Source organism: Mauremys reevesii, linkage group 1, assembly GCF_016161935.1.
Source record: "Mauremys reevesii isolate NIE-2019 linkage group 1, ASM1616193v1, whole genome shotgun sequence".
NCBI lineage: Eukaryota > Metazoa > Chordata > Testudines > Geoemydidae > Mauremys > Mauremys reevesii.
In genome coordinates this window covers 124,309,441-124,335,971 of record NC_052623.1, presented here as the reverse complement: position 1 = coordinate 124,335,971, position 26,531 = coordinate 124,309,441, and the positions used below count along the sequence as shown (strand labels likewise).

General features: G+C 41.6%; 2 protein-coding genes across 5 annotated transcripts in view; one reads left to right on the top strand and one right to left on the bottom strand.

Moving 5' to 3' along the window:
- The window catches only part of GABRB3 (gamma-aminobutyric acid type A receptor subunit beta3), a 262,321-nt gene that overhangs the window by 19,439 nt on the left and 216,351 nt on the right, over positions 1-26,531 (top strand). The window lies entirely within an intron of this gene.
- Positions 1-26,531, bottom strand: part of GABRA5 (gamma-aminobutyric acid type A receptor subunit alpha5) — a 91,933-nt gene that overhangs the window by 36,279 nt on the left and 29,123 nt on the right. For all 4 annotated transcript variants that reach the window (XM_039490555.1, XM_039490563.1, XM_039490535.1 and 1 more), the window contains exon 6: positions 7,654-7,736. In XM_039490555.1, the coding sequence (XP_039346489.1) occupies positions 7,654-7,736 (83 nt within the window). The remainder of the gene's footprint in view (positions 1-7,653; positions 7,737-26,531) is intronic.

Here is a 26,531-nt window from a genome sequence, read left to right as displayed (position 1 = left end):
TGGATCCTAGAGGTCTTTGTGCATAGGAATCTGCATATTTATATATATAATTTAAACACTTCATTATCATTGGTACAAGTAGATGCTCACTGCTCAGTGTTCTGATCACTTTGGAGCAGAAAGTTTCCATACTCCAGAATAGATAGTAGTATCTGCATCAGACTTTGGAGATCAGAGGTAATTCCAAATGATTTAGAAAGTTTGGTGGCTACAGAATCTATATCAGGGGTAGGCAACCTATGGCACGGGTGCCGAAGGTGGCACGGGAGCTGATTTTCAGTGGCACTCACACTGCCTGGGTCCTGGCCACTGGTTCAGGGGGCTGTGCATTTTAATTTAATTGAAGCTTCTTAAACATTTTAAAAACCTTATTTACTTTACATACCACAATAGTTTAGTTATATATTAAAGATCTATAGAAAGAGCCCTTCTAAAAATGTTAAAATGTATTACTGGCATGCAAAACCTTAAATTAGAGTGAATAAATTAAGACTCGGCACACCGCTTCTGAAAGGTTGCCGACCCCTGGTCTATATATAACTTATTTATAGAGAAGTTCTTAATATTCAGATTTCAGGACAGGCATGTCCATTTAAAAAGGGAGCAGGATTTCAATACATTTAACCAGAGCTAGGAAGCAATGAGGATAAAATTCACCTATTGGAAGTGGACCACCACAAGCCTATGGAGCATGTAAGTCTCACGTAAGCCCCACTCTGAGACTTTATATGGGCCATAGGATTTGTGGTGCCCTTTTGTGCAGGGGTGAAAGGTTAATAACTCGAGCTAGTTGGGAAAGGGTTTTCCTGTCCCTCAAAAAACTTGAAGATTTTTTTGGTAATTTTCCCTTTCCCAGACTGAGTTGAAAAGTGAAAAGCTCAGATTATGATAGCCCCAAAATCTAAAAAGATAAAAAGAAAGTAAAAAGTCCAGGCCCATGGAAACATTGTTTTGATAACTGTTTCCATTATATTTTTAAATTTTTACTATAAATAGCTTAAATTTCTAAGCAAAACTGTTCAGAACTTGAAAACTAGATTTTTTTTTGTTTAGAAAATGTCAATGTAACATTCTTGACAACTTCAAAACTTTTATCAATTTTGGTAAGTAGGGTCAGTTTTAATACTTTTTTCTTGCAAAAAACTCTAGTTTCAGATAATCTGCATTTTTCCATCAAAAAAATCCAGACTAACTCTATTAACATTCCTTCCCTACAACAAAGACTGATTACTGTGACAATGAAATTGACAGTATATTACCTAGATCATTAAATACTGAGGGAAGAGGCCTCCTTCTCAAAGCTTTTTCAGCGCTGATTGGGCTCAACTGCCTTTGCAAATGGCAGTCAGCAATACTTGCCCTTTAGCAGTGTAATGGGCATCATATTACAAAAAGCAATTCTGGCCTTCATAGAAATGATCTAAGGTTTGCTTTTCTGCACCTCAATAAAATGTGCACAATACCAGATTGAAAGCATCATAGAGACTTAAAAAAAAGGCAAAAAAAAGGCACTAGCTTGTTGAATAGAATGCCTGATATTTGTAACAGTCCAAGAAATAAACAAGTCAATGCCGTACCTCCTAAGTTACATAACTCAGTCAGATGGAACAGCAGTGTCAAGGAGAGACCGCAAGAGGTGCCTAGAAATCCTTGGAACAGGACTTGAGAATATGATGGGTAGGCAAAGAGCCTAGGAGCATGGAACTTAGAACAGGATCAAGAGTATTAGAGAGACTTCACCCCTCTGCAATAAATCATGGGCAGGTACCAATAAATTAAAAGACTTAGGAAAAAGTAAAAGGATATAACCCCCTTCTGCAAGAGCATCTCTACAGTGAGCCCATCAGCTGCACCTCTATGGCCAATGAATACCCACTAGTGATAGAATCTTGACTCTTTAGTTCCCAAGGCACAAACCATGAGCTAAAAGAGAATCTTTATTAAGTGTTACTAGTATTAGAATGGTGCCGAGGGCAAGTGACTAGATTCACACCATTAGCCATTCCATTAGACAACACCAGGCAAAAGTTCAAGTTGCTTGGAGTAGCTTGGTGGGGGAAGTTAATTGGTATGGGTGTGCAAATGCATGCAAAACTATGGAGATAGTACAAACAGAAAACTGGTTTAACCAGATAATCACACAACATTAACTAGACTCCTATCATCACTCCATAATGCAGCATTTCATACTGTCAAAACACTGGCAAACATTAACTCACAAACATTAACTACTTCATCTTCAGGGCAATCCTGTGACCAAAATTAAAAGGATATAATTAACACCATGATTAAAATGAGATTATAGGAGTTAAGTCAGTTGTCTGGGCAGGGGGTCCTGTGGTCTGTGGATTAGACATCTGGCTGTCTGACCAAAGCAGTGGGTTCTAATCTGCATTCTGACATTCATTTGCTGTGTGACCTTGAGGAAAGTCAATTAACTTCTCTCTGCCTCAGCTATTTACCTGTCTCCATATGGGTGTTGGGAGCCCCAACTGAACTCCTCTTGCAAAGTACTACCAAGGCCAGTCAGCAAACAAGGTATAAATACAGCTTCCAGCTTTAGGGCCTTGCTTGATTTACCTACTTTTTTTTTTTTATACTCAGGCCTGTGAAACTTCAGTGTGGATCAGTTTTGCTTTGGCAAATTTAGGGAGTGAGGAGTCAGTACCCGGCCTGTAATGGAAGTCGTACTTTGAACTCGCCCATGGAAGGGATTAGCTCTTTCCCATAATATAACAGTTTTAATATAAGAGTGCACAGCTAGGGCCAAATTCCTTGCTAGTATCAACTGGTGTGGTTCCACTGACTTAAATGGAGCTGAGTCTGTTTACACCAGCCCAGGACTTGGCCTCTAGGCCCAGGTTTATCCTCAGTCTCCTTTTTCTTTTTTTAATGAGATTGCTACCATGTGGTTCATAAACATCCTTACTTTTAATATGGAGATGTGGCCCAAGGAGGCTATGAGTATTCACATACTAAAGGGTATTACTTGAACTCCGGTATTTTTGACTCTCTTGCAGTTAACTAAGTTGGTGAGCCCTCACCTATGAAGGGGCTTAAGCACTGTGATGCTGAGCATTGCTGCACCCAATTTAAAAGTACCTAGAAAATCACAGGAACAACGCTCTGGTCCACAGAGCTTGAGATAGGCACCTTGACTCCCTGTACAATGAATGGGAATAGATAGGTACCTTAGAAGGTGATCTACAAAAGCCAGCACCAGCATGCTAGGTGGATAGCCAACTAAGCAAGCAATGAGAGAGGCCAATGAGATGGGGAATATGCTAAGCCCGGCCCTTCTCACAGAGATAGGCACATTCCTGCAGCTTGGAGTTAGGTGGCTATCTCCGCATGCCATTTGCAAACTAGGGGAAAATAAGGGTTCCATGGTCTTGGGGTGGGGCCTGAAATAAAACCTGGGGGGAAGAGGAGCAGGACCTTCCTTATACCCTGGTGGAGAAAGTACTTGCTCAAGATGTGGGAGGCCCTTGGTTCTTCAAATCCCTTCTCTGCCTGAGAGGGGAACAAGTATCAGCTCCCTCCTAGGTGAGTACCCTAACCACTAGGCTATAGAATCATTCTAACTCTTTCACTGGCCCAAATAATTAAAGTGGTATGACTTCAGTATTAAATATAAAGTGGGGGCAGTGGGAGTGACTCTGCAGCCCAATGTTTAGGGCACTCATCTGAGAGGTGGCTGATCCCTGTTGAAATCCCTTCTCCCCTCAGGCAGATGGGGAATTGAAGTGGGGGGTTCCCACAGCCCAGGTGAGTGCTCTAACCACTAGGCTAAAGGTTACAAGGCAGGTCTCCTTCCCAGGCCATTTTGTGTGAACTCACCTGAGGAGCTTGGTCCAGTAGCCAGACTGAGAATGCGTACCAGGCCAGGCCCCACAAGTGAGATAGGTGGATGAAAGTTTATCTTTCCTGGTTTCAATTGTGCTGGGGCTTAGGCAGCAAATCATAGGTATCTGGGCACCTGCAGTGAGGCTGCAGCATACATGCCCAGAGGCAAAAACTTAGGTGCTGAGTTAGTTTAGGTGCCTACAGGGTTTGGTTGCAGCTGAGCAGGAATTTTGTGGGTTGCAGAAGTATCTAAAAATGGGACTTATCCAGGAAGGTACTAGGTTCCTAACACTTGTGGTGCTCATTATGTAACATTACTCCTTTCCCCCATACTCTCCAACCATCCCTTACTTGGAATTATTCCTGCAAAATATTTTGTTGCTACAGAGCGAGCTTCCATCCACTTAGGGAACTTATATAACTCCATAACTGTAGCCTCTCAGAGCCTAACAATCTATGGTTGTCCTCACAACACACCTCTCAGGTAGGGAAGTCCATTCATCCTTGTTCTGCAGATGTGGACTCAGGCACAGAAAGGCTAAGTGACTTTGTCCCATAGGAAGTCTGTAGCAGAGCAGGGACTGGACTCCAGGTGATACAGTAACTACTGCACTATCCTTCCTCTTTAACTTCTGATCCTAGGGTCTTGCAGAATCTAACTTTAGCCATCTGTCTTAGGTAAACAAATCCTGCATCTTGTCAGGGGGTTAGACTAGACTAGGGACTGTGGTCCCTTCTAACCCTATGGTTCTATCATTCCATGATTCAAACCTAACTATAAACCAACTACATGGGGAATAAAACAGCAAGATTTCTTTTTGTCAGTAACAAAGGGTTTTTTTAATATTGAAGGAAATGTCATGCCACATTTCACACTTTTCCTTGCAGAATTTCAACAGTGCGATGTACATACATGCAACCAGGAAAGCAATAATCTCCTGCTCACCCTGATTACCTATGGATTGCTTCTCAGAATCGACTCTCCTGCTCATCTGCCCATGTGATTACTCTTTCATTTTGCTTTCCTGTAACTCTGTCTGCTCTCTGACTAGTAAGCATTCACTCTTTCTTTCCCCAGCTCCTCAACCTACGCTACTGTTCAGGTGTTTAAAATTTACTTCCATTATATTCCCAGCTCCTCTTCTCCTGGAGGGCCATTTAAAAATGTCTTTAAGAGAAAGATGGAGAGGAAAACAGACCAGGTGTATATTGCTTATAGCAGGCTCAGCAAGAAATCCTTGTGGAACCTGTGGAAGTGTAAAGCAGTCTTGAAGAGGATAACTTAATACAAACCTGTCTTATTATCACTGGTAACAATATTTTGTTTCTTGAAAACACAACTACACTAACCCAGTAAAGCCTGATCTGTTGGCTGCCCCTTCTCCAAGCACTTGCATATTAAATCACAATACAGCTCTCACAAGCTCCTGGGTGGTATTTCATCTACAATAAAGATATTCAGAATGCTAAAAGACTTGCCATAACGTGCCCCTATATATCTAGGAATTGCAGGGGTGTCCAAACAGTGAGCTGTGTCACACACCAAACGGTTCAATGCCTAGACACAGTGAGACATGTTGAAGATGACTTGCAGAGAACAAATTAAATGTGTCAAGTGGTAAGAGTTAGAGGGGCCTTTGGCACAAAAGTAATAAATAATGCCATCTTTATTTTTCTTTGTAAGCTTAAAATTATTTGTGTGCCAAAAGCCCTTGCCCCCTACCCACTGCACTTCTTGGCACATCTGACATATAACTTTACATTTAGATAAGTGCAACCTCCAAGTGCATTTTTAAAAACTTATTTCTAAATGTTTTGTGGACTTTACTCAAACCAGTGGCATAATTTTTTTGTCCTGCGTTCTTATGGGTTTATTTACATTTTTGAACCTCTGTCAGGGTGGGGGAGAGGGGAAAGAGGGGAAGTAAATTGAATCATATTGGACCTGCTTTGGCAAAGCACTTAAGCACATGCTTATCTTTAAGTATATGCTTAAATGCTTTGCTGAATTGGAGCCTCTGCTAAACTAAATACTTGTTACATATAAAGGTACTTCTCGCACTCTGCAGCATGCACATAGAGATTCTTTACTGTAAATTCAGTAAGGCCCTTAAATCTACCCAATGGCTACTTCTACATTATGAACTAATAGCTAACCAGGTTTCACTTTAAAAGCCATAGCTGTCACAATATCAAAGAACATTAGCAAACATCTAAAACCTTTAATGGGAGTGGAAGAATGGTTGGGGTACTAGTTTAAGAGTTGAGAAATGTAGGTTCAATTCCCTGCTTTATCACAAATTTCCTCCGTTATCTTGGGTAAGTCACTTTGACATTCTAAGCCTCAGTTCCCCATCTGTACAATGGGGATAATAGCACTTCCCTACCTTACAGGAACATTGTGAGGATAAATACATGAAAGATTGTGGGGTGCTCAGATACCATGATGTTGGGAATAACTTAGAGGGTGGAATTTTTTTCCAAATTTGTATTGCAGCATGTAATTAGCTTCTCTCACACAAATCATATTTTCTTGTGAATGCACATATCACATTTTATGAGTTTGGAGTGAAATCGATAGTCTGCTCTTAAACCTTTAAGTTAGGATCTTGTAATGCAAGTGAGTGACAGGACTTCAAATTATATTGTCATAGGTTAACATCATTGCACTTAACTGATGCACTTGAACCTATAGTGACCCTGTAAGAAATATCTGGGTCTACACAGATGAAGCTGAGTCTTTTTTGCACTTCAAAGGAAGGGAAATCAAGTGACTGAGTTTGGTAATCATTACTGTATATAGTGTTTTTACTTATTATCAACATGATCATAAGAAGACAATGCATAACAAATATTAAACCAGCATACATACAGCAGATAAAAGCAAAGATTAATCTTGGTAGGATTAGAGAATTTACATCAATAGGATGTTTAGAAAAAAAAGATATGGGGGAGGGAGTGTTACGGGGGGAGAATTAACTTGTTCCAGAGACTCGTTAAAAACCCTGACGGGTAACTTCAAAAGCCTTGGGAGACTTTCGTTGCACCTGGAATTTGTGTTTTGATTACTGAAATAAAAGATGTCTACTCTAGTAGCCTAGTCTGTACTTTAATTAAGGGCTTTGTATTTAAATATAGCCATACAATCCCTTAAGGTTATTTTTAAAGTAAGCTGCTGGCAGGACAGCATTATGGTGGATTACAGATTCAGGGTATCAAGAAAAATCAGCACTTCAACATACAATTTAGAGGATAATGTGTGTGTCTGTATATACAAACAGTAGTGTGCATGTATATATAATGTTTGTATGTGTATGTACGCAGGTTCATGTAATAAGATATAGGAGTAGATTTATCAAAGACAAGATGGGCAGATTTTCCTGTTTTGCCAACCTCTAGATATCTGTACTGTATATTTGTAGTCAACAGAACACGACCAAATAATACATTTGTAAATACCGTAAGAGCACAGTTGACACTAGGGAAAGTTCCACTTTTTCCATACGTGTAAAAACCTCAATTATTAAAAAAGTGATTTGGTTGCATCTAGTACTGAATAGGCATTGTTAAATACCCCCACTACCTGTCATCCTTGTGAGACACAGGCTGCCAGGAGGGATACATGATCTGGAAAGTAGCAGTGCTACACATAGTTTCCCATCTATTGGAAATTAAGAACTCAGGGGGAAGATTGAGTGGGATCCGATCAGTCATATCTAGTGAAAGATGCACATAAACTGTACTGGCTGAAAATGACAAGCCAGATCAAAACTATAGTCAACATTCTTAATTGTGACAAGAACTTACAGCTTCCAAATTTTAGCGGGCAAGCATGTGCATCCATGGGGAAGTCTTCGAGCTGCATGGGGCATTCGGCAGAAATGGTCAATCTGTGAGAAGAAAAAAGAAACAAAATCTTCATTTTACTCAGCCCTATGCAGGCCCTTCACTATGGTATCTGAGTGCTGACATAAACATACTTTACATAGGGACTTCTGTGAAATCAGAGCAATTCTCTGGTTACATGGGATGTGATATACAATATGGATAAGTGCTTGTGACATGGGCTTGATCTTTTAACTTTTATTCAGATGAGCAGTCTTTATCTATGTAAGTAATCCCAATGAAATCACGGGTACTATTTGCAGGTGAGAGAACTAGTATGTTGTAGCCCATGTCCTTGGTCTGTTTGTGTCTTTAAATTGCAACTAAAAGACAACTCCCAGGAGGCACTGCAGCAGCATAGCCAAATCAAAATATCTCTGGTTTTGGATATTTGGTTTCTGAGGAAAATTTCAATTTTTCACCAAGTTAAAGCAAAAACCTAGAATTCCACTGAAAACCAGTTTTGATATTAAATTTATGGCCAACCACCATTCTAAATCCTTCAAAGTAAGAATTGTCTCTTTTTGATGTTTGTACAGCACCCAATCTGTGCTGTACAGCACCCAACCCTGACTGGGACCTTTAGAAGCTACCAGAACAGAAGTATTTAATAATATGGGTAAGAGTAGCAGGATTCAGCTCTTTGCTTCATATTAGGAATGTCCACATGCTCTCCTTCGTTGGAATAAAACTCAAGACTGTAATGCAGATATTCCATTTTCAGATTCTGTAGGTCAGAGGCACAATGTTTTTATCTCTGTACCATGCTGAAGCCTGTGGAGCACAGCTCTGGTAGCTCAGTGAGAAACCTCTTTCCTTAGAACAAACCTGTTGCTGCACAAATAGCTCCCTGAAATACAAAAGTACACTTTCCTGTCATGAGAACATGTTCATGCAGCCACACTGCCTGACTGTACACTAAATGCTTCATATTATCATGCCGAAGTGCATATTCTGGATACATAGCCTTCTCTCCACAGGGAGAATAAAGTACTGCAGTAATAAGAATGCCCATACTGGGTCAGACCAATGGTCCATCTTGCCCCATATCCTGTCTTCTCACAGTGGCAAGTGCCAGATGCTTCAGAGAGATTGAGCAGAACAGGGGATCATCAAGTGATCCATTCTGTGTCATCCAGTCCCAGCTTCTGGCAAACAGAGGCTAGCAACACTCAAAGCCTCTGGTTGTATCTGTGATCATCTTGGATAATAGCCATTGATGGACCTATCCTCCATGAATTTATCTAGTTCTTTTTTTAACCTTGTTATAGCCTTCACAAAGTCATACACATGGCCTTTTGTTCAGCCAGCTCCCTTTAAAACAATACACTAGTGCAGGGGTCAGCAACCTTTCAGAAGTGGTGTGCCGAGTCTTCATTTACTCTAATTTAAGGTTTCGCGTGCCAGTAATACATTTTAATGTTTTTTGAAGGTCTCTTTCTATAAGTTTATAATATATAACTAAACTATTGTTGTATGTAAAGTAAATAAGGTTTTTAAAATGTTAAGAAGCTTCATTTAAAATTAAATTAAAATGCAGAACCCCCTCAGACATGGCCAGGATCCGGGCAGTGTGAATGCCACTGAAAATCAGCTCACCTGCTGCCTTCAACACACGTGCCATAGATTGCCTACCCCTGCACTAGTCAGGGGTGGCTCTAGGAATTGCGCCGCCCCAAGCTGGGTGGCACGCCGCGGGGGGAGCTCTGGCAGTCACCGGTCCCGCGGCTCCTGTGGACCTCCTGCAGACGTGCCTGCGGAGGGTCTGCTGGTCCCGCGGCTCCGGTGGACCTCCCACAAGCACGCCTGCGGATGCTCCACCAAAGCCGCGGGACCAGCGGACCGTCCGCAGGCATGTCTGCGGGAGGTCCACCGGAGCCGCCTGCCGCCCTCCCGCGGCACGCCGCCCCAAGCGTGCGCTTGGCGCGCTGGGGTCTGGAGCCGGCCCTGGCACTAGTGCATTACCAGAGTGGTCCATATATCTGACTGTCTGACAATAGTTTTGGGGAAAACAATCACACTACCAGCCTATGTACCACTGCCTGAAGGTTCTAGAGCTGTAGTTCCTGCAACAGCTTTTTGGAGGTGGAGAGGTCAAGGGGATTAGGATAAAAGAAGATTAACACTCTCTGACCCATCCATTGCATTGGTACTGTGAGAGGACTGAGACAGTGCAGGATGTGGAGAATGGTAATGTGGGGGAGAAGAGGAACAGGTGTGCAAGGGGAAGAAAAGAAGATGGAAAACAGTGGGGACACATAATTAGGGCCCTACCAAATTCATAGCCACAAAAAACATGTCTCAGACCAAGATCTCTGGTCTCCCTCATGAAATCTGGTCTTTTGGGTGCTTTTACCCTATACTATACAGATTTCACGGGGGAGACCAGAGTTTCTCAAATTGGGGGTTGGGACTCAAATGGAAGTTGCAGGGGCTCACAAGGTTATTTAATGGGGGTTGTGGTATTGCCAACCTTACTTCAGTGCTACCTTCAGATCTGGGTAGCTGGAGAGCACCAGCTGTTAGCAGGGCACCCAGCTCTGATGGCAGCGCCCTGCCAGCAGCAGCGCAGATATAAGGGTGGCAATACCACACCATGCCAGCCTTACTTCTGTACTGTTGCCCGCAGAGCTGGATGGCCAAAGAGTGGTGGCTGCTGACTGAGGGTCCAGCTCTGCAGGCAGCAGCACAGAAATAAGGGTGACAATACCATGCCATGTCATCCTTACTTCTGCGCTGCTGCTGGCAGCGGCTCTGCCTTCAGAGCTGGGTTCCCAGCCAGCAGCCACCATTCCCAGATACTCTGAAGGCAGCATCGCCGCCAGAATCACCACAGGAGTAAGGGTAGCAGTACCACAACCCTGCTTACAATGACCTTGTGACTCCCTCACAACTCCTTTTTGGCTCAGGACCCCTACAATTACAACACTGTGAAATTTCAAATTTAAATAGTTGAAATCATGAAATTTATGATTTTTAAAATCCTATGACCATGAAATTGACCAAAATGGACCATAAATTTGGTCGGGCCCTATATATAATAGAGATGGAAAGGTAACAACAGCAGTAAAGTGAGAGAGAAAATCCAGCTTGATAGAAATGATACACCATTTCCCAATCACAGACAGGAAATGCTGCTTCTAAGATGTAGAAAGAGCAATAGGTGAGGTTTGTGTCACCTGCCCTGAGGCAAGGAAGTTAAAAAAAACTCTCAAAACCCAGAAAATAAAATAGAGGGGAAGGTAACATGGCTTCGAGGGTACATCTACTTTCAACAGCTATCAACCCAATCCAGCAAAATGTTTAAGCACATTTTGAACACTAAGCATGGATGTACTTTGTGGGAGTGGGGCCTGTATAAGAAGGACCCCAGTTTTCCCATACTTACAAGTTTTAGACTCAAACCTCCAACAAATTGACTTTCTTCTCTTGGTAACTCTCCTTCCTCTTTCTCTTTCAGCTCTTTACAGTTAGATCCCAGATAGGGCTTCTGGAGCCTTGCATAGAAGCTATAGGCTTTGCAGGCTCTGGGTCAAGCTAGATGTTGTACTGAGTGAGTTTCAACAAAAGCATTTTCTTCCCACCTGTTCTGCAATTGTAATTCTATAACCATCACACACAGAACCATTATTATCTCCAAGGAGAATCATGCACCCACAGCAACAGAACACACCACATCCCCGTGGGCAATAAAATGTGTTCTCCTGATAAGTGGTCAGACCCATATCTTCACTCTGTTTCTAATAAACCTCTCTGCCTGGGTCTGTAATTGTAACTGTAATTATCTACAGAGTGAGCTGTAGTCAGTCCTGTGTTTTGGCAAATTCCATACATTTAACCCAAATGTTTTGGTCTCAGTGACCTAAAGTCTACAGGGCGGGAAAGTTGTAGTGGGAAAAGTTGGGAAAGTTGCCTGCCACACTCCCAACTTACAAGGGACCCAGAGCTGTCTGGCACAGTCCAGACTTGCTGACTCACCTAACCTTTGTCTTGCCTCACCTTCCACGGAGTCTAGAACTAGATCTCTCCTGAGCCCAGTGGCTACCTCAGAGGAGAGAGATGCAAACACTGCCTTTCTCCAAGGGTAAATCCCACTTGATTACAACTTCAATCTGCTGCACCAGCAGGAGTGGATCTAGCCAAATAGCTATAAAAGAGGAGAAATTAATGTATGCAGAGGTTGGCTGCTAGGACATCAGTCTTGGCAGCAGCTGTATCCAGGCTCCAGTCCAGTACTTCTCTCTTTCTCTCTCTTCCTTTTTAAAAGTCATTCAAAATAACATGCAACAAGGAGGGATAACAATATAAGTGGCCTCCCTTCCACATGTTTTGTTCTCTATGCCAAGCAAGTACTTCCACAAATGAAATGTCTTTGATGTGTTCATAAAACAGCACCTTACTCCATATGTTGTAATATACCTGATCTACTTATTTCAGTTCCCCATCTGTCTTTTTATTTAGAACACTTTTCATCTATAGAGCTCAAAGGATGGTGGGTATCATTATTTCCTTTTTAGAGCTAGCTAGGCTTGGAAGGATTAGATTTGTATTAATAGATGTTGATTTCACTGTACACACACAAACTGACAAATATTTCCATGGAAATTTTCAGATAGTAAGAAAAATGTTGCTTGAGAACTTATTAGAGGTTGATTTAAGGATATTTACTTTGTACATTTTGATATGTTGTTGACAATTTGTGTTTTTAACAGTTATCAAACTTCAACTTTTTGAATCGCAACATCTACGGTCATTAATTCTTTTCTTCCCTCCACCCGCCCACACGTTTTGTGACACCCTACCATAATTTCTCACAACTGTGAAATTTTAAATCAATTAAATATTGGGAAATAAATGCTTCAAAATAAACTGATCTCTGTCAAATGTATTTCAAAAAAATCAAATTCTGCCAAGTCTACAGATAGGGAAATTGAGGCACAGGGTGCCAATGGCTCATCCATTATCAAACAACAGGGATCAGCGGCAGAGCTGGGAATAGACCTCAGCTGCCTGCACTTCAAGCACAATGCCATATCCAGTGGCACATGCTACCTCTCCTCTAAAATAATATTTACATTAAATAAAAAAGAGATGACAAGACCCCTACATGTCTATATTTTTAAGGAAGGACACACTGGACTCTGATCCATGTATGGTATTAGAACTTGGGCACCACTTAGTGAAACTGCAAGAGAATTTCTTATTAGAAACTGACTTCTTATGCTGGCCTTAAAATAACTGCTTGAGGCCTGGATCCTATAAGGTGTTGAGCACGCTCTCCCTGAACCCGCAAAGCACTATTAGGGCCAGAGCACTCAGCAGCTTGCAGGGTAGAGCCCTGAATGCCCAGTGCATAGAACTTCTCCAGTTCCTCCTACTAATGGTTTCTGTGTCAAATCAGTGCTGCTGGATGTGTACTTTCCTTCAGTTTCAGAAGAAAACACCAATCACTCAATGAAGTTGATTGGAAATAAAATCCTCCAAATCTCTTTAAATGAAAAGGTGACATTTATATGTAATTTAATTTTGAAGGATTTGATTGTGCCTTTAGGGCACAGCCTTACATTGGGGCTATGTGGAGCTGCACGGCCCCAGGGCCAGACATAATCCCTCACCAAGCTTCCTTATCCTAGCAGGCAGTGCGCAAACTGCTCTGTCTTTTAGGGTAGTGCATGGTGCAATCTGCTATCCCTAATGTTTGAGTGGTGGAAGGCACCATTAGGGCCATAGTCTCATCTCCTCCCTTGGGGGCTATGTGGACCTCTAAGGGTTCAAGGAAGGAAGAAACCCCTGTGCCCAGGGACTGTAACCATCCCTGACCCTCACATGCGGTGTGAGGTGCTGTGCACCTTCTCCTGTGCATTTGTACAAAAGCTCTGTGCCAGACTGTCCCTAAACATTGAAATATCCCAATAATTTATTCTCAGATGTGTTATTCATAACATTGCATAGCTAGTACATTTTAAATTTTAAAATGCTTAATACATGATGTCATAACAACCTGTTACAAAATCCTTATCCTATACTGGGTATTTTATACCATTCATTACAACATATTATTGGTGCATAATAGGGCTGGGCAATATGGATGAGCAATGGCTTTGAAATATCATACATTTTCACCATATTGTTTTGCATTGTCCTGGTGCCCTCAAATATTAGCTCTTCACTAAAATATGAGGGTCCAAAAAAGATTGGTTCACAAAATGCACTTGTAACTCAAAACAATTTGTTTCTACAGAAAGCAGCATGGCAGCCATCTTTGTCAATTCTGTAGAGAAGTTGGTGGGGATAAACCCACACTTGTTTCTGGAAACGCGTTGCAAATACGGCAGGGACAGAAGATGACAGGAACGTGTAGAATGCACCAATGTTCCACACCCAGAAGTGACGGACAAATTTATACTTGATCTTCACCTTCAAACATCACCTGGAAAGAAGCAGGATGCATCTGAAGTCCTGTCTCCTTCCAGACACACACCTTCAGCTAGCAAAAATTCCACTCAGCTCACATATGCATGCATGCACAGTGCTAGTAGAACACTGGTTGGTCATTATTAAAGAACTCTTATCTTTAGTAAAAAGTTAGGGCTTGAATATTCTTTTACACACACCAGTTTTACACAGTTCACTACAATGGAGTTACTCCTGGTTTACAGTTGTGTAAGGGAGAGGAAAAATAGGACTTTTGTGTGCACGAATGGAACAGGGTTTTGTTAAACCTTTAGAACACAGTCCATTCAAACTGGATTTTAATGGGTCCAAAAAAACACATGTCTGACCTAGGGACTGTCCCCAACTCAAACTTCTCCCTGGTTGTGCTGAGGCACAGGAATTATTAAAAATAAAGTTTTAAAAAATATTATGAGAGCAAGCGTGTGGCGTTGAGCGGTGGGTGGGTGTTTTTTTTACTGCCTTTGTACTCAAAAGCCCACTGAATTATTTTTACTCAAACTTCTAATAAATAAAAATAACTCTTGGGCCGTGACCAGACATGGAACATTTCTGTCCAAAAAGTGAAAATTTGACAAAATTGTAAGCAACTGAAAAAACCCAAACCCTTTAGAATGGAAGGATGCCTTCAATGGAGCAAAGATTTCACCCAGTGTGTGTAAGAGCAATAGCTGCTGTTGTATTACCACCAGTAATCCTTAGTAGTTTTATTGTTTTACATGTTCAAAGTGCTGCACAAACGTTAAGTAACTAAATAGAGGCTATAACCCATCTTAGTTTCGGGGGGGGAGGGGAAGTAATATTGATGTTAAATTCCAGCAAAACAAATACATACATGGTGATTCAAACCGCAAGATTTCACAAAGTCAGGAAAAGTCATGAGAGAAAAATTCACATTTGGAGCATTGAGAATTAAGCATTAATCCTTTGCTAAAATTCGGCAGATTCTTTTGTGTAGCTACAGTTTTCACTGTATTGGGAGTGAACTATTTTCAAGTCACAGATGCAGTGAGCAATTAAGGGCAGATCTTTGGGACCTATAGATCCACATCCCACATTCAGAGTGGGCTCCAGAAGGTGCTTGGGACCCAGGAGTTCAGGAAGCCATGAGAGAGCCATCACTGCCATAGGGAGCAGTCAGGCTACAAGAGGTTCCCAACTTCCTATCTCTGGTTGACTGAGAAGGGAGAGGAGGAACCACAGAGTATGCTGGAGAGAAAAGAAGACAACCAGAAGTTGAGGAAAGCTGTCAAATAGCTACCCTCTCTGCAGGGAGCTAACGTTGCTGCTAAGGAGTGGGAAAAACAATTGAAGGTTCCTTGGAAAGAATGTGCCTGCTGCCTTGCCCTTTCGAAAACACCTTCCAGAATGGCACCTGCAGCTGCCAGCCATGAGAGATGCAAGTATGGGAAGGCAGCCACCTGCACCAAGGAGGTGCAGATGGTGGCAGGAACCTCTTCTACCAGTCAGCAGCCTCCAAACTGGAAAGTAGCAGGCACAAGGTTTCAAAACTGCCTCACCACTCTTTAAGGCCAGTTGCCATTCTTTGTTAAACTAGGCTGGCAGTGTTTGCTTGAAACTCATCTCACCCCCATTTTTGCAGCTATTGATCCTGCTTGGAAAGGGTCAAGTGGACTTTGCTGGCTCACTCATTACACCACATAGGTAAAAAAGCCATGGGTGTGCCTTTCTGAGGGGACAGATTTTAGGTATTGGTAGAGCAGTCTGTGAAAGGAACTTGAGGAGGAAAGTCAGGGAACAGGTTTGAGTTAAACTTTTAAAATTAACCTTAGAACTGATTTCCTCGTCTCCCCTCAACCAGTGAAGCCAACCCCTAGGAAAGTGGTGAGTTTGGACTCTGTAGCATGTGTACTGGGTTTCATTTTGTTTTTAAGGGACAGCTGGGAAAATTGTTTCCTCACAACCACAGGGAGGGGGGAAATCCTGCTAGGGAATACTAAAGATTAGAGATGTAATAAAGAAAATAGAATAACACTGTTTCATTATATTCATGACAGATACCTGATTCTGCTACTGCTCTTCTTTCACCAAATAAGTACAATGATCCATATGATTTAGTAATCTGCAATATGCTCTCATTAGATACTTTTGTGGATAAACATGTATAAACTGCTACATTCACTGCAGTACCCACTTAACCTTGATCTAAAAATATATCTGATGAAAAAGATGAGTATCTGTTTTGTCTTGGGAAACTTTTATAACAAATGATGAAGAAACAAAGTTTCTTTCTGAGACTTTCACAATAAAATACAGCTTCAATTCAATTAGAGTAACTATTTGGTTTATTAAGCCACATCACATGCTGGACAACAAAAGTTAACTGATGTCAGTCACTGTTCTTGAAACAAGCATAACTCTTGGAACATATTTAAAGATCTCTGCTTATTCCTAGGCATTTACTTATAATCTTAATATACAGCAACTCCTCGCTTAACATTGTAGTTATGTTCCTGAAAAATGCTACTTTAAGTGAAACAATGTTAAGCGGATCCAATTTCCCCATAAGAATTAAGGTAAATAGGGGGAGTTAGGTTTGAGGGAATTTTTTTTGCCAGACAAAAAGTATAAGTTTTAAACAAACAATTAATACTGTACACAGCAATGATGATTGTGAAGCTTGGCTGAAGTGGTGGAGTCAGAAGGTGGAAGAGGATGGGATATTTCCCAGGGAATGCCTTATTGATAAATGATGAACTAGCACTCGGCTGAGCCCTCAAGGGTTAACACGTTGTTAATGTAGCCTCACACTCTACAAGGCAGGAGGAATGGAGGGAAGAGAGATAGCATGGCAGAGAGAGACAGAGACACACACCGTGTGTGTGTGAGAGAGACACACACATTTCCCCTTTAAGTACACTGACCTCACTCTAAGTACAATGCCTTTTTAAGTAGATCAGCAACTTGAGACAGCAGCCGCTGCCAGCAAACGTTCTCCATCCTGAGCCCTGTCGTGTCCCTCCCCCTGCTCTGTGCAGGTGGGGTAAAGAAGCAGGGGGGCAGGAGCGGGGGAGAGGGTGACACCCTGACATTAGCTCCCTTCTTCCCCCCACCCCCACCCCTGCACAGCAAGCAGGAGACTCCCGGAAGCAGCTCCAAGGCAGAGGGCAGGAGCAGCACATGGCAGTGAGGGGAGGAACACCTGAACTGCCTGGCAATTGATAGCCTGCTGGGTGGCTGCCACACAGGGAACTTAGGGGAGTGGGGAGCTGATAGGAGGCTGCCAGTCCACCCTGGTTCCAAGGCCCCACCAGCTAGCTACAACGGGCTGCTCTTTCTGCAAGCAATGGACAAAGCAAGCAGCTGCCAAACAACGTTATAAGGGAGCATCGCACAACTTTAAATGAGCATGTTCTCGAATTGATCAGCAATGTAACAATGTTAACCAGGACAATGTTAAGTGAGGAGTTACTGTAATCTGTGCACAGAGGGGATGGTGGGTGATTTAACACTGTAAAGATGTCTTAAGGCATGGATAAACACTTAGTCACTATACAGATGGCTGAAAGGGTGATGAAGTCCAGAAACTTGCCTGAGAGGCTGAGTGAGTTGTCTGCAACATGGATCATGGCGAGGGAGAGGAAATGTAAACATTACTGGTAGTTCTGATGCTGCATCACTCATGATGCCCCAGCCATTCAGCCTGAATCACACTGGGTGGCATTCACCTCTGTCTTGGGTGTGTGACAAGAGCGGGAAGGCAAGGTCTATCCTGACAGGCTTAAGTGGTGCATAGTCTTTGTTCTGGCCCTGTGTTCATAGGGAATTTCACCATTGTGTTTCTTATCTGCATTCATTTTATGTGTTGGACTCCCACTGGAAGTGAACATAGTCTAGTGGTTAAAATTCAGGGTTGAGAGCCAGGAGTTCTGGACAAATTTATATCTCTGCCCCTAACTTCTGGTTCATTTCTGGCATTTAACTATTCTGTGCAGAATACTACTGCTGTCCTACCTCACGGCAGTGTTGAGGCTCTAATTCATTAATAGTTGTATGGCTACATAGAGTGCTTTGAAAACCTCAGATGGAAAGAGCTATACAAGTGAAAAGTATTCTAATTACACTAGGCAATTCAGACCTGTAGTGCAGATTAAAGGAGATTTTTTTTATCATAACTGAGCCAAATTCTACCCAGTTTATGCTGAAGTTATGGATGCATACTCCCTTTAGGCTTCCTAAACCAGCTATGCACAATACTGACTTGAGTTGGCCTGGTGTGGAAAGGATGGGAAAGGGAATCCATATCCATGCTTTGGCAATAGCTACCCTGTGGTGGGGACCTCAAGCAAGTAATCTCCCCAACCATGCAATGCCTTTGTATATGCTGAACACTGCTCTCCTCCTGCTGGTCTGGAGAGAGTTACTGGGGCTCTAGGACAAGAGTCAAGTTTGTGAGAAACCAGGAGGAGGGAAGGGACAAGTGATAGGTCCCTTAAATGTTCCTAAACAACCAACCTTGAGTTTTTGTGGGCATCTCTCTTCCATTGCCCAGCTGCTGGGCTGGTGGTGGGATTCTTTATCTGGTGGGGCCCCATGTCAGGTTTCTAGTCAAGGCTGAGAGCACCATTTTCAGCTGATTCCCTTCATTCTGCAGCCTATATTACATTACTTTTCTGTATGCATAATAGCACTTGAAGATAAATTAAACTATGTCTGTTTAGCCTTAAATGGAAAGTGTCTAATACAATATATAAGTGTCTAATAAAACAATAGCTGGTCTGTTTGTGAGCTTCTCATACAAACATCTCAGTGCTTTTTCTCTTTGCTGCCCTCTCCAGGGCCACCCGGGGGGAGCAAGTGGGGCAATTTTCCCCAGGCCCCTCAGGGGCCCTGCGAGCTGCTCCGGGTTTTCAGCGGCACTTTGGTGGCGGGCCCTTCACTCGCCCTGGGTCTTCAGCAGCGGGTCCTTCAGTGCAGTGGAAGACTCGAAGCGAATGAAGGACCCGCCACTGAAGTGCTGCCGAAGCCTTGGAGCACCACCCGGTAAGTACAAGCACCGCAAGCAGTGGGGAAAAAAAAAGCCGTGATCGGCGGCACTTAGGCTGCTCTACCACTGCCTCTTCATTCTTTGGCGGCAATTCAGTGACGGGTCCCTCTTGGAGGGAAGGACCCGCCACCAAATTGCTGCCAAAGACCCAGCCCTGCCCCAGGCCCCCTGAATCGTCTGGGCAGCCCTGGACCTCTCCTGCTCTGAAGGTCATTAAACTCTCCTATCATTCAGATCTCTCCTCTGCCAAGACTTGTTTAAGAAAATAGCCAATTAATTATGTCTGGGTTGAGGAGCAGTTGGGATAGGTGGTGTGAATAAATACATCTCATATATAGATATATATATATGACTTCATCAACCCGTCATCCCCCCAAACCTTTATGTGTCACCAGACTTAGACTGTAATCTCCAGGGCAGCAAATGTCTTCAAATATCATTGAACACAATGAGTTCTATTGGTAGCATGCTAATATAAATGTTAAAAAGAATAATTATCAGTATGGAAATTATAGTAACCTTATACTCTTGCATAAGGTTGACCTGCGGGTTCTTCTATGCCTCTTCTGAAAAGCATGTAACAATTATTGATAAAATCAGGCTAGCTGGTTTCCAATAGATACAGCCTTGAATTTGTTTCTATTCTATTCTAGAACATAAACTATTACAGTTTAGCTTCCTTACACCAACAACTATTTACACCAAACTTTTCTTATCTACCTCACACTTATGTTCCCCCCTCCTTGGCTACCAGTTATGAAATCCACCACTCTTCTGAATGTCTTGAAGGAATTGAACTGAATAACTATTTCAAGGCAGGCAGCAGGGGGTAATTTGAAATATACTCTCATTTGGAAAGAGTATTTGTTTACCTATTGATATTTTAAAGACTTGTGATCAACTTCTTGAAGCAGGAGCGTTATTTTGTGGATGCTTGCTTTTTAGTTTCTGAAACTACAGAAAGCTTCTGACCAGTACAACTCTGGGAGTGATACTTGAAGTGCCACAGGGGGTGGGGTTTGCTGCTGCAGTTAAATAGCTCTCAGATTGTTCATTGTGCGAGTAACAGTCATTAAACAATTTGCTGCATCATTTTATCTCCTATTCCTAGTACAGTCAGAGCTTCCAAGGTGGCAGAAGCATACACAGCTAAATGCATCCCTGGCAGAACTCCTATCAACTTCTGATGACTTCAGTGCTGAAATTCCAACAATCAGTTTATAATACATTATCTATCTATCTATCTATGTGTGTGCAATTAACATGATTTAAGAAGGATGTAAGGGTCAAAATAATGACTTCACTTAAAGTGTATTAATTTGTATAATGAGTTAATTATTCAAATCCAGACTCTACCTTCCCATTAGCTCTGTAGACCTCTAGAATTTGGTTTTATTTAAACAGATTAATGGCAGCCTGCACACTTAATGAAAGATCTACTGACATGCTTCTGCTTTTTTAAGAGTGAAATTCCAGATTCAAATGTCTTCTATGTTTCCATTGTCAGAGAACCCTAAGAAGTGGTGTTTGAACAAAAGCAAGTAAAATTAAACAGAAATACTTTTATTTATGTTATATATGAAATAGGTGGATGCAGAGAGATTATTCTGAGTTTAATTAATGCTGACCTCAGCCGGAACAAATGATGATTTTTAAGATGTATAGTTCCACCTCTTCTAGCTAGATCATAGACCCAAAATCTAGCACCTGGAAATATGATGAGGAAGGGTGACTAGAGCACATAAACCAGTGAACAGATTATATGTAGATATAAGATACCTGTATAAACTTTGGCTGAACAATTTAACATTAATAGCTATAAACCATCACTTATATCAGCCTCTACCACATGACTAAAGGAGAGCTAATAGAAGGGGAAGGATAGCTCAGTGGTTTGAGCATTGGCTTACTAAACCCTGGGTTATGAGTTCAATTCTTGAGGGGGGCCATCTGGGGCAAAAATTACTTTGTCCTGCTGGTGAAGGCAGGGGGCTGGACTCAATGACCTTTCAAGGGCCCTTCTAGCTCTAGGAGATAGGTGTATATCTCCAATTATTAAAAAGGGTGATTTAAAAAAAAAAGGCTCCAGAGATGATCAGGGCAATTACAAGTTGATAAGCCTAACTTCAGTACCAGGCAAATTGGATTAAACTATAGTAAAGAACAGAATTATCAGACACATCAATTAACAGCTTTTGTAAAGGCAAACCTTGATTCACCAATCTATTCTTTTTGAGGGAGTCAACAAGCATGTGGACAAGGGGGATCCAGCAGATATTGTGTACTTGGACTTTCAGAAAGCCTTTCACAAGGTCCCTCACCAAAGGCTCTCAAACAAACTAAGCAGTAATGGAATAAGAGGGGAAGTCCTCTCATGGATCAGTAATTGGTTAAAAGATAGGAAACAAGGGGTAGGAATAAATGGTGAGTTTGCACAATGGAGCGATAAATAGCAGGATTCCCCAAGGATCTGTACTGGGACCTGTACAGTTCAACATATTAATACATGATCTGGAAAACAGGGTGAACAGTGAGATGGCAAAATTTGCAGATAATACAAAATTACTCAAGATAGTTAAGTCCAAAGCAGAATGCGAAGAGTTACAAAGAGTTCCCACCGAAGTGGGTGACTGGGCAAGAAAATGGCACATGAAATTCATTTTTGATAAATGCAAATTGGAATGCACATTGGAAAAAAAATAATCCCAACTCTACATACAAAATGATGGGGGTCTAAATTAAGAGTTACCACACAAGAAGAGATCTCGGAGTCATGGTGGGTAGTTCTTTGAAAACATCTGCTCCATGTGCAGTGGCAGTCAAAAAGGCTAATGGTATGTTAGGAACCATTAGGAAAGAGAGAGATAATAAGACAGAAAAATATCATAATGTCACTATATAAATCCATGATATGCCCACACCTTGAATATCTGTACAGTTCTGGTCACCCCATCTCAAAAAAGATATATTAGAATTGGAAAAGGTACAGAGAAGAGCAACAAAAATGATTACAGGTATGGAACTGCATATAAAGAGAGAGATTAAAAAGATGATAGAAGCCTGTGAAGTCAAGAATGGCATGAAGAAAGTGAATAGGGAGTGCTATTTACCCCTTCACATAGCACAAGAACCAAAGGTCACCCAATAAAATTAATAGGCGACAGGTTTAAAACAAATATAAAGAAGTATTTCTTCACACAATGCCCATTTTACCTGTGGAACTCATTGCCAGTGGATGTTGTAAAAGAATTAGATAATTTAAAAAACGAATTCGATAATTTCATGGTCCATCAATGGCTATTAGTCAAGATGGTCAAAGATGCAAAGCCTATGCTCTGGGTGTCCCTAAACTTCTAAGTACCAGAAGCTGGGACTGGACACAAGGAGATGGATCGCTCATTAATTGTCATGTTCTGTTCATTCTCTCTGATGCATGTGGCACTGGCCACTGTTGGAAGACAGGATACTTGACTAGGTGGACCACTGGTCTCACTCAGTATGGCCATTCATATGTTCTTATATTCCCAGGGGCCTCCGCTCCAGATTCCTGACCTGAATAACCGAGGAAGAGAGCACCCCCAGGAAATCCTCCCTAGGTTTTACATTGAACCTAGTGAATATGTGAGAGTTTAATGAGTGCAGTGCAATAGAACTTGTAGTTGTATGTCTGTCTAACAAATCTTAGTACTATGATTTAAGAAGCACAGAATAAGTAGGGATACTATAGTGCAAACCTAGATGTTTTTGAAGTGTAAACATCTAAGAGAGATGTGAATTATTTTGCTTGGTTGTTGGGAGTATAAATTTGAAGTAATGGGATGAAATTAAGAAAAAGAAAGTTGGGCTGAATATTAAGAAAAAAAATTCCTTAAAGTGAGATCTCCAAGGAAAATGTTTTGAGACCCATCACTTGAAACTTTGCTAGAGTAGAGTAGACAAGTTACTAGTTAACATACTGAAGGAAACAGCTGGTCACAGGAAAAGGCTGTGAATTAGACAATTCATGTGGACTTTTCCATCTCTAATTATATTAGGTGCTAGCAAAAGACTCTGCTATAGCAACCTCTTAGATAATTCACTGGGAGTCTGGGCTTTCAGCACAAACATAAATGTCCTTTGGATAAAGTTATTGGCAGTTAGGAAGATGGTTATAATTTCAGGTAATGAAAAGACTAGGGAGCTCATTCTAGTGATTGAGCTCTCCTGTCAAAGACAAAGAAGGCTGATGGAAACCAGCACTCATCACACACGAGTCAGAAGAACTGTTGGGGAGGGAAAGACACTGGGGGGACTACTCTTTCCCAAAAAGAACGGCCTTAAGACAACAAAGACTCCCCTGTGAACCAACAAAGCTTCCCCCATGGAGAGTAGCATTATTTTTAAAGACTTCAAACCTTGTACAAAAAGCATCCTTCCTCATCAGTTTGAGACCTTGAATTCCTCACCTACAGAGAATTGCTCCCTTCAATTCCAGACACTAGTTTCCCCCATCATACTAGAAAGCAAATCTTCACCTAAGCACTCTTGAAATTTTAAAAGGTAATCACTTGGGTATGAATTAACTGAGATATCGGAATTAATTTAGCATCATCTCTGAAATTTCAGATTTGCATGATAAATGGATAAAATTTTCAGCTAAGTTTTGTAGTGTATCATGTGTGAATAGAATGAAATTGCTTGTGCAATTTGACATTGGAATGCAACATTTTGGGGCATGTCAGAGAAGTGCAAGGCATGTTGCATACCTGCCTTTCATCTGTAACATGCCAATCCAGTCTATATGTCATACCAGCAGCTAGAGGGCTGGCTCTAGGCAAACAAGAAAATGCCCATCCCTCTCAGCTGACATTCTGCTTTCCCTAATCATTTCCTTTTCCAAGTGATGGCTTGTTCTTCCTTTATGGCAGAGCCAGCCAACCCAGGCTAACAAATGAAGGGGAAAGGCTAAGTGATATGCCATAGCAAGAAGACAAGTGTGTGACATGTGCCTCATTTCAAACATGTGTAATATGCTGCAAAGTGCTCTAAACCTTATGGCTTAATGCTGTAACATATCTTGATCAGATATCCTACATTCCTGGTCTATATTTATGTCACTGCTTTAAAGTATTCTGATAATCTGTCATTAGAAGAATTTAAAGGACATTGTGGTGCTATATGAGAAAAATCTGTGCAAGTCTTTCACAGAATACATCTCCAAAACAAGATGCTGCCCCCAATTTCCCAGAGTTTAAGGCAGATTTACCATTATATGTTGTTGGACTAGATAAATATGTGAGATTTATGGCATATACTGTTTTCGATAATCCACCATAAAACAACCTTTTAGATAATTCACTAATCTTTCAGCACAAACATAAATGTGCTTCAGATAATGTTACTGCCAGTTAGGAACATGATTATAACTTCAGGTAATGAAATGACTAGGGTACCCTTTGTCATGATTAGTCTCCTCCCAGCAATGGAGAAAACCAGGTAGCCAGGCAGATTCTTTTAGATCTGTCAGATGCCTCTAGTACCGTTGCCCATGAGAAGCTATTTACTTGCCTGTGGACCCTAGCAGGATGATGGAATCCCCCACAATGGTTCTATTTCTTTCTTTCGGATTGCAGAAGGTAGTACTGGGCAGCTGCTCATCTACCTGAGGGCTTTTTCCCAGGGGGTTTTGTTCTGTCATCCCATCTCTTCAATTTGTATATGGGAAATTAGGTTGTGGTGTCTTTAATTAGCCACATGACATCTCTCCTTTTTGTCTCCATCTCACCTGACCTGTAGTTAGATGTCTTTATTAGCCACATGACATCTCTCCTTTTTGTCTCCATCTCACCTGACCTGTCCAGTATGGACCACCATGTCCATACTGGACAAGTCACCAGGGCCTGATGAAATACATCCTAGAATACTCAAGGAGCTGACTGAGGAGATATCTGAGCCATTAGCAATTATCTTTGAAAAGTCATGGAAGACGGGACAAATTCCAGAAGACTAGAAAAGGGCAAATATAGTGCCAATCTATAAAAAGGGAAATAAGGACAACGTGGGGAATTACAGACCAGTCAGCTTAATTTTTGTACCCAGAAAGATAATGGAGCAAATAATTAAGCAATCAATTTGTAAACATCTAGAAGATAGTAAGGTGATAAGTAACAGTCAGCATGGATTTGTCAAGAACAAATCATATCAAACCAACCTAACAGCTTTCTTTGACAGGGTAACAAGCCTTGTGGGTGGGGGGACGCAGTATGTGTGATATATCTTGACTTTACTAAGGCTTTTGATACTGTCTCGCATGACCTTCTCATAAACAAACTAGGGAAATACAACCTAGATGGTGCTACTAGCTGGGTGCAAAACTGGTTGGAAAACCGTTCCCAGAGAGTAGTTATCAGTGATTCATAGTCAAGCTGGAAGGGCATATCGAGTGGGGTTCTGCAGGGATCAGTTCTGGGTTCAGTTCTGTTCAATATCTTCATCAATCATTTAGATAATGGCATAGAGAGTACACTTATAAAGTTTGCAGATGATACCAAGCTCGGAGGGGTTGCAAGTGCTTTAGAGGACAGGATTAAAATTCGAAATGATCTGGACAAGTTGGAGAAATGATCTCAAGTAAATAGGATGAAATTCAATAAGGACAAATGCAAAGTACTCCACTTAGGAAAGAACAATCAGTTGCACACATACAAAATGAGAAATGACTGCCTAGGAAGGAGTACTGCGGAAAGGGCTCAGGGGGTGATAGTGAATCACAAGCTAAATATGAGTCAACAGTGTAACACAAAAAAAAAAAATTCTGGGATGTGGATGTACTAAAACTGTAATTCTTTTTTTTTTTACCGACCCTTCCCTTTCAGCATAGCCCTCCTCGACCCCCCTATATAAAAAAAAAAATTTTTTTTTTTTATATTTAGCACTATTATAAATGCTGGAGGTGAAATGGGGTCTGGGATGGAGGCTGACAGCTCACGACCCCCCCATGTAATAACCTCATGGCCCCCTGAGGGGTCACAACTCCCAGTTTGAGAACACCCGTGGGAGTGTTGTAAGCAAGACATGAGAAGTAATTCTTCTGTTCTACTCTGCACTGATTAGGCCTCAAATGTAGTACTGTGTCCAGTTCTGGGCACCACATTTCAGGAAAGATGTGGACAAATTGGAGAAAGTCCAAAGAAGAGCAACAAAAATGATTAAAGATCTAAAAAACATGGCCTATGAGAAACGATGGAAAAGACTGGGTTTGTTTAGTCTCAAGAAGAGAAAACTGATGTGGGACATGATAACAGTTTTCAGGTACATAAAAGGTTCTTAAAAGAAGGAGGGAGGTAAATTCTTCTCTTTA